General features: G+C 33.2%; 2 protein-coding genes across 2 annotated transcripts; both read right to left on the bottom strand.

Annotated features, from left to right (window-relative positions):
• Nucleotides 1–3,808: 3,808 nt before the first annotated feature.
• Nucleotides 3,809–5,268, bottom strand: EAE97_009804 (uncharacterized protein; the record flags this gene model as incomplete). The annotated part of the gene is made up of 3 exons (XM_038880319.1): nucleotides 3,809–4,160; nucleotides 4,220–4,619; nucleotides 4,674–5,268. The coding sequence occupies 3 exons, from the start codon at nucleotides 5,266–5,268 to the stop codon at nucleotides 3,809–3,811; spliced, it is 1,347 nt and encodes a 448-aa protein (XP_038729025.1).
• Nucleotides 5,269–5,938: 670 nt separating this feature from the next.
• On the bottom strand, nucleotides 5,939–7,739 carry EAE97_009803 (uncharacterized protein; the record flags this gene model as incomplete). Its single annotated transcript, XM_038880318.1, has 6 exons — nucleotides 5,939–6,270; nucleotides 6,369–6,626; nucleotides 6,690–6,813; nucleotides 6,875–7,025; nucleotides 7,072–7,382; nucleotides 7,455–7,739. The coding sequence occupies 6 exons, from the start codon at nucleotides 7,737–7,739 to the stop codon at nucleotides 5,939–5,941; spliced, it is 1,461 nt and encodes a 486-aa protein (XP_038729024.1).
• Between the last annotated feature and the right edge of the window lie 1,002 nt (nucleotides 7,740–8,741).

Here is an 8,741-nt window from a genome sequence, read left to right as displayed (position 1 = left end):
ATATATTCTTTACTAATAATAAAGATTTATTCTCTCAGATTAGATATATTATTATTTTAATAAATAAATATAATAAAGCTAATATCATTTATTAATTATTTATTAAATATAAGAAAATTATTAGAAATATATTAATATTAGAACGTTATAATATAGTTATAGACTTTAATATTAATATAATAATCAAAAATATTATTAATAAAATCTTTTTAAATTATAAAATCCTATTAATTATATATATTATTTCTAAATTATTTTATAATTATTTTACAAAACTCAGAATTATTAATAAAAATAAATTAATAATTAATATAATAGTAATTCAGGAAATATATAAAAACAAAAGATTATAAAAATCAAATAGATAAATAGAGAACCTAATTTAATTGATACAATAATTAAATCAAAATTATATTAAGCTTTTAAAAATCTAATTAATAATAGTATTATAAAGATTACGATTATAAAATAAATTAAAAGAAATTAGAAAAATAGCTGATTATATAGGCAAAAAAATATTAATTAGAAGGATATAATTTAACAATTTTAAAAAATTATTAATATTAGAATAGAGATTATATAACTATATTAATATTTATACTAATTTCTTAACACTTAAGTATAAATGTATTATAGCTCTAGCTTTTAAAATCTCAAGTAATATTATAATAGTATGAACTATAGTACTATATTGTCTTCACCATTCTTATGATGATACCAACAAAAGTATTTTAAATAATAAAAACTAATAATAATAGAAAATAATTTAAATCAGATTATAAAAGTAATTAAATATAATAACATTATTAGTTTTCACATATAAATTATCAATATAATAGAAATATCGATTTTTAAAACATATTAAATATTTTTTAATAAAATTATTAATTCAATTTTTCCTTATTTTTTTGTTTGAAATCTTTTCTATAAGATTTTTGATTATATAATTTATAAAAGGAATAAATCTTTATATCAATTTATTAATTTAATTAATTAAAATCTTTTTTTAATTATTAGAGAACATTTGTTTTATGTCGAAAAGAAATTATTTTCTTAAAATAATTTTATTTTTATATTGCTAGGAAAATATAGATTAATTAATTATTTAAATATATTTAGAAGTTTAAATCTTTTTTAAACAATCTAATACAAACTTTATACAAATCTTTAAAAATATATTATTAGTATTTGAAGCTATAATATTAATATTTTCAAAGTTGTGTATATAGTAGGAACGTATATAGTGGGGAAATCGGTTATATACAGGGAAAAGCAATCCTTGTTCATAAAGACTAGCTTTCTCGCCCAGTCTACTAGAGTAGTCCAATGCCCTAAGTTCATTCACTTGCGTTCATATCATAACAAAGATTAATAATTCACGAGTAAATACTATATTCTCTAAGATATCAACAAATGACGTTCTCGCTTAATAGAGATCTAATCAACTAATCAAAACATCAGGATTCTGAGAATTCTTATAATATTTGAATTATATTCTATAATAATCATTAAAACACTTATCATTGTTATATAAATAAATTTTTTTATTAATATTCCTGAATATTTTTATACCTAATACCTTTTTATTTAAAATTGATAGTTTTTTCTTTTTCATCATTACAATTAAAGCAAACATAACATTCACAGCATTATAATTTAATTATTTTCTAATTAATTTATCTTTAGATTATATAAAAGCAATCAATTATTATATTCAATATCTTTAGAATACAAAATATTATATAATTAGATATTATAAAAAATAAATCCTTTAGTTCTTATTATTTTCAAATATTTTATTTATTAATAATAAAAAATCAAAAAGATTAATTCAAAAATTTGTAATCTCTTTATTTGAAGGGCTAGTATATTGAGTAGCTATTATCAATTATGAAACTCTATAATAAGTATACTAAATAATTTAACGTAATTTATTAGCATATGAGTCATATTAGTATGTGGGCTACTTGAAAATACACCAAAATTAAACCTTTTTCAATATTATTATTTTGAAAAAAAAAGAATGAAAGATAATAATAAAAAATAAGTTTTTTGAAAATCTAGTATTTATATAAAAATTCCTATTATTTTATAAAGAAAATGAAAATTATTACGATGTTCGTTACAAAAATATTATCTCTATAATAACTACTATAATAATTCCATTTTCCAATAAATGTTTCAAATTTTATAATATTTATATAATTAAATTTTCAAATTTTCGAATTTTATAAAATTATATTCTTAAATAAAGAAAGTGTACAGTTACGCACAGACGAATTTTGTATACAAAAAGGGGTGGCCTATATAATAATATAGCTCATATGCTGATAAACTACGTTATTAATATCTTACTAATAAGACACGATATTGATTAGTAATATATATATAATATGATTTCATATTATCAAATTATATTATTATATCATAATATAGTAATATCTCTTGTTAAATTAATTTATAATGAAATAGAATAAAATGAAACCATAACGTGATTTATCATCGAGTAAACCATATCATCAAGTAGGCCATCATTTTTATATATAAAATTCATCTATATATAACCATACACTTTCTTTATTTATTAATAAAAAATTTTAAAAATTAAAAATATAAAATTTAATTATATAAATACTATAAAAATCTCATTATTTATTAGAAATTCAAATTAATATAAGAATTATTATTAGGAATATTTTTTTGTAATGAAAATTGTGATAATTTTCACTTTTTTTAATATAAAATGAAAATATTAATATAAAAACTAGATTTTTAGAAAACTAATCTTTTATTATTATTTAATCTTTTTTTCTTTTTCTAAAATAATAATTAGTTATTAAAATATGAATATTCAAAAAGCCTTAATTTTAATGTATTTTGAAGTGGCCTACTCGATGATATGGTTTACTCGATGATAAATCACGTTATAAAAGATTGTTAATAAATTGTTTCGATTTAATTGATTACATTTTCTTTTTATAATATAAAATGATTCTATATGATCCTATTTAAATCAATCTTATTTATAAGCATAAAACCTACTAAAATTTCATTAAGAAAACCTAGAAGAATAAGCGAATTAGATATAATTCAATTCTTTTATACTATTTAACTTCAATTTAACTATTACACATTTTCGATTTATCCCTAAGCTAAATCTGACTAAGTCTTCCACTAAAAGATTATAATATTATTATTATTATAATATGAAAACTTACCTCCAGGAAGTAGTGATATAGTATCCTACCGACCGCAACGCTATTGATACTTCTTGAATGAGATTATAGATTTCATCACACTCCATTATCTAGAGATAGAAACTAAGGATGTTGATAGCTGGAGAATTCCATTGCACTTCTATACCAACGGCCGAAGCAGTGAATTAGCACCTGCTCAGCTTCGAGACGGGTACACAGTCGCAATTCTATATACGAAACACCACGTATCTACGTTTGGGGCCCCTGGTATTTGCCATGAGGATCCCTGGATGATCAAGATATTGTGAAGAATCATTCTTAACCTTGTGGTGTTCAGGGAGTGCTCAGAACTGGTCACAAAACATGACTGATACAAAATAATAGGAATCTTCGATAGAAGCACAAAGATAGAATCAATTTAATTCAAAGTATCTATGTTTTGTCTCGTCACGGGGTGCGTCTCGCGACACATGGATGCACGTTAAAACCAATCTTTTTTGTAAAAGTCATTATGATATAATTTTTATAGTCTAGTATCAAAACTAGAAGAAAAAATTTCTAATACATGCACTCATACCTATTTAGGAGATCTTCACAAGGGGCGAAAACTATCAACCCCGTCGATAGAGCATCGCGTCTACATACCAAGCATCGACGGACCAATGACCCCCTCTATTCCTCTGAGTCCAGAAGCAGACATCTACATTATTACAGTCAACACCACCTCCCACGATCTTAAAGGAGCCATTGGTACCATCATCCCAATGACTCGTGATGCGAAATCCTATAATGAGAGCATTGTTGGGATACACAGTAGCTCGTCGCTCTTGTTCCTCGTTGATCTTACCATGAACCCTACACACCACTGTCTCGTGATGGATTTTGTCTGGGAGGCCGTGATAGCTCTCGGAAGTGTAGCCGAAATTGAATGTTTTGGTTCGTCCCGGAGATTGTGCATGATCCCTGATTCGATGAGCTTTTTAGATAATTATTGTTTCTAAACCGGGTAGGTACTATCTCACCTATACAAATTGCTCTTCGCATTTTTGATTGCATATTCTAACAACTCGTGTCGCATTTTCCACGCGATGAGCTCGTTTTGGGCCTTCTCAATGCGACAGTTGCAATCTGCAAGTACCGCTTTCCACTGAGCATTCACCGGCTGAATAGCGACAATCGTCTGTCCGATATCCATGAAACTCGAAAGCAGAGTTTTGGAAGCTATGAAGTTGTACAGCCGGCATTCAGATTGTCCTTTCAAGGCGAGTATGATCGATTTCTGCAGCTCAGGACCAATCACTTGGGCATTTCGGAGATCTTCATATTGCGGTGCGATGAAAGCATAGGTATGCAGTATTGCTGTCAACGGCTTCGGTCTCGTACTCGGGAAGTTATTGAAGATTCTCTCGATGTCTTTCGGGCCTGGATTTGTTGTCAGTGACAGCGTGTCGATACCCATTGACTGCCACGTGATACTCGTGCTAATGTTCTTGTCCGAAGCAAGAAACATGACTGATGAAGCAGTATCGACGGCTCCAAATCCTTTTCCTGCATGGATACTTGCTCGAAACTCGTTTAGTTGTTCTTTCGAGCTTGTTGTGTATACTGTAACAGCACTAATTCTTGACTGCTCGACGTATCCCGCGACAAAGTGGCTGCCATATCTTCTGCGAAAAGCAGCAAGATCGTTCTGGAGAAGATTTTCCACAACTGGGCTGAACTTTGGTGTTTGGCGATAGAGTGCAGGACTATAAGTGATTGTGCAACGAAGGATTGCTGTTATTGACAAGCTGCTATAAGTTACAGTATTCAACTGTTTGTACGCTGCGTCAAGTCCGACTCCGAATAGTGTTGCGGACACATTGAAACTGGCGTCGATTTCTCTTTGCATTTCGGCTTCGTTGGAAATGGTGACGAACTCATACTGAACATCGGGACTAACATTGGATTTTTCGGCGTCAAATGCTACCAGAGCTGACGGTAGGACTTGACATTGTAGTGGATCCCAACCAGCCCCGATCCGATGTCTCAAGCTGTCCCAAGTCGTTTCCAGTATTGTGTCGGTAGACATTCCGAAGACAATTGATAAAATGCGGCAGGAATGAAGAACTATGGGTATGGTGAAGTCAGTCTTGTTCATTTGAGGTTGATGGGCTATGCGAGGATTTTTGGGGGGGTTAAATGCCCCTATGACATCGAGGCCCTAAATAACCAGTTTGTGGAAAAGTAGCGAACAGGAAGTGTACTAAGATTTGCTAGACCTCAAGGCAGACATGCACAGCCTTCTCAGCCGTATGAATGGAAGCTGACGGACATGGAAGCTGCCAATATTGTAAGCGCCGGTACGCCTCATCAAGCAACAAGTGCAGCATCGCCCGAGTACGCCATTAGCGTTGACGCCAATTCTTTGTGGCGCGAGAGAATTGTTGAAATCCAGTCCAAACTTATCAGCTGAGTTCTGGAGCCTGGCTAATTTTGTATTGTTTTCCTGCAAGAGAGGGAGTTGGGCCATTTGGAATTCGCTAGTGGAGGCTGCTGGCTCCTCATTTCTTTGAACATTCCAGATGATCTTGCAAATTACGACAGACTCGGAACAGAGGAAGACACAAGCACGAGATATGTATTTGCCTATTTTTGACATATTCAAACGTTATGAAATCTATTGAAACCCCCAAAAATAAACTCCCGCAACCAAAGCACTACAAATAATGTATTCATTGAGTCAAACAAAAGAGACACCATTAAAACGTCATCGTACTCTCACTTTCAGTAATCAGAGGCTGCGGCGTCCATTCCAGCTCTGTCAGACGAGCATATCCAAGTTTCCGTAGCCCTGCGATGACCTCGCGGAAATCCTTTGCCAGTTTTCCGACTAGGTTGTGTAAGAATGCTGCTCGATATTGCTTCTTCGCTATTTGTGTTGGTCGTTGACCATATAGCTTCTCCATGATCTTATTCACTTGGTCGTCATCGCTGTGTAGGTTGACGATACCGTTAGACTTCATAAAGCACAAGGCGATATAGTACACGATCATTCCGAGGCTGTCATTGACCTTCTGATTGATGAACATAGCTGTAAGCCGACAATTAGAAACAATAATTTTGATATTAACAAAGAAGCAGCGTCGAAGGGTGATAATTCAAAAGGTTGTGGGAGACAGTTTAACATACTGTTGTGTGACTCTGCCTCTTGGAGAAATTTGACTAAAGTCATAGAAGATCCGACTCCGATCGCAGCACATAATAGAGAGGCCCCGATCACAACCCCGATGACACCACCAACAATAACGGAGCCCCATATATATTTCTCTTGCGCCTTCTTATCTGCGAGCAACACTAACACAGCAGTGAGCGCTGGAGTGCTTCGTTTAAGCTGGTATATCTTTGAAAGTATGTCGCAAGTTTGACGAGGACATGGCTCTCTCGACTCTATTTAGACACAACATATCAGAATGAGACTTCTGACAAAACGTCTCGTAGAATTTTACATACTGGTAGCCATAGCCATTTTCTCCAAAGCGTCCAAAACTTCTTCCATACATCGTATCACTGGCGGGGTGTAGTGATGAACTAAATCATCGACAGTAGATCGATCGAGATCTTTCAACAAAGGATGCTACGAATAGTTAGCCTGAGATGCCCGTCCATACTGGTTCTACATGAGCGGGAGAAAAAACATTTTCCATTATAGGTTGCATCCCAACTGCTGCTTTTGCAGCAGCCAGTCCCATGTTAGCGTTGGCATTTTGAAAACTGCCATGCGGAATCGTTTGTATCATTTCCTTGTACGCACTCACAACCTCTGCCACACGATCCAAGGCCAGGAGACTACACATCATTAGACGAGATACGCAACTTTGAAGCTGAATCTTACGGTCCATGGTAGAACTTCGTTGAAATAAGTTTGGTCCTGAATGTCTCCAAATTTTCGACTTCTGGGAGGTGGAACTTCTGGATGTCGAGTCTGCTGTAGGAAGTCTCCCCATCTGGAATCGCCGGATATTTAAGAGCGAAGCCGATTAGGCGGTCGGAGTAGATTGATCTCACATAGTCTAGGTCTGTCGTATGAATTGCTTCGAGGTGTTTGAACAAAAAGTCCACGAATTCCTTTTCGTCCTCCAATGCCTCTTCAGGGCTGGACGATTCCGATTGCAAGATATCAATGCTTCGGCATGAAAGATCCACCTAACAATTCAGTAGAGGTACTTTTAGGGCATGGCTAAGAAAGTTGCGGTCGCCAAACGTTCGACCACGTACCTGTATTGGTTGAGGCCACGGCCCCGCTGGCTCAATGGAACGAAGCACAGCAGTAACAGTCCAAGGGTTTGGAATGTTTCCTTCCTCGTGTATTACTCGAAGAATGGAGCGGATGAGGATGGCGAGTTGAGAATTCGTCTGACGAGATCCTCGTTCCCAAACCGACATACGGACCTTCAAGTCGGCATCAACAGGAGCTGGAGCTGGCCGACGCCTTTCGATCAAAGACGCGTATAGGTTCGATCTCGGCCGGCTAGGGACCAATGAGCCTGAGGATGACTTCATGATTGACTGTATGGTACTACGTTGCTGGAGCTTGGTATAGACGATGAGAAAAAAGATAATTAGAGAGGATTGTAGAAAGGAAAGGGATTCTGCTTTGAAATGTGGTCAACAATTGCATGATACGAATGCAAAGCAAAGATCCAGCCTCGACCGCCACATCTTGTTGCCATGTTGCCAGCCTCATAGTCAAAGCACCACTGGTGAGAGGCTGTGATGGTCGGCGGAGGGGAAAAGGAAGGTTTGGGCGTATCGATGGCTGATGGCTTTTTTGAGCTGTACAGTTTGATTGGGTAGAAGCGAGGGCATTTGGGATGGCATGCGATGTGAACGGCTGGCGACATGGTGATTTCATGAGCCCGCAGGACGCTTTGTGAGTCCAGAAAAAGAATTCAAGTCTCGACTTCAGTGCGGCGCGTATGGCAAGCCATGGCAAAGCTATAGTCGAGATGAGACACGCCACCAAACCGGTAAACCAATAACCGATATCCCTACATCTTATACAATTTTTTGAATCTCAAAAAATATCAACTACAAAACTTATATTGAATCTCATATTAGCTATAAAAGACCGTATACAATAAGCAATAACTGAAATTAAAACTAAAGAAAAGTCTAATATAATTACTATTACAAAAATTCACAATATCAATTGCTCTATATTATATTAGCAATATAAAGAATAAATAGTTTCTTATACCTCTACTTATAAAAATATCTATCAATATTTTAATAAAGAATAAAGAATAAAAAGAGGGTTTAATTAATTAAATCAATAAACTAATATAATGATCTATATCTTCTATAAATCACAAAATTAAAAATCTAGTAAATGAGATTATAAATCAATTTATAGAGAAAAGTTAGATAGTTTATTTCATTAAAAAATATTTAATATATTTTAAAAATCAATATCTTTAATGTATTGATAATCTATATATTAAAACTAATAATATTAATTATTTTGAATATTTCTATAATCTAGTTAATACTATTTTCAATTTA

Source organism: Botrytis byssoidea (assembly GCF_014898295.1).
Source record: "Botrytis byssoidea strain MUCL 94 chromosome Unknown BBYS_023, whole genome shotgun sequence".
In the NCBI taxonomy this organism is placed as follows: domain Eukaryota; kingdom Fungi; phylum Ascomycota; class Leotiomycetes; order Helotiales; family Sclerotiniaceae; genus Botrytis; species Botrytis byssoidea.
This window is presented reverse-complemented; position numbering and strand designations above follow the sequence as displayed.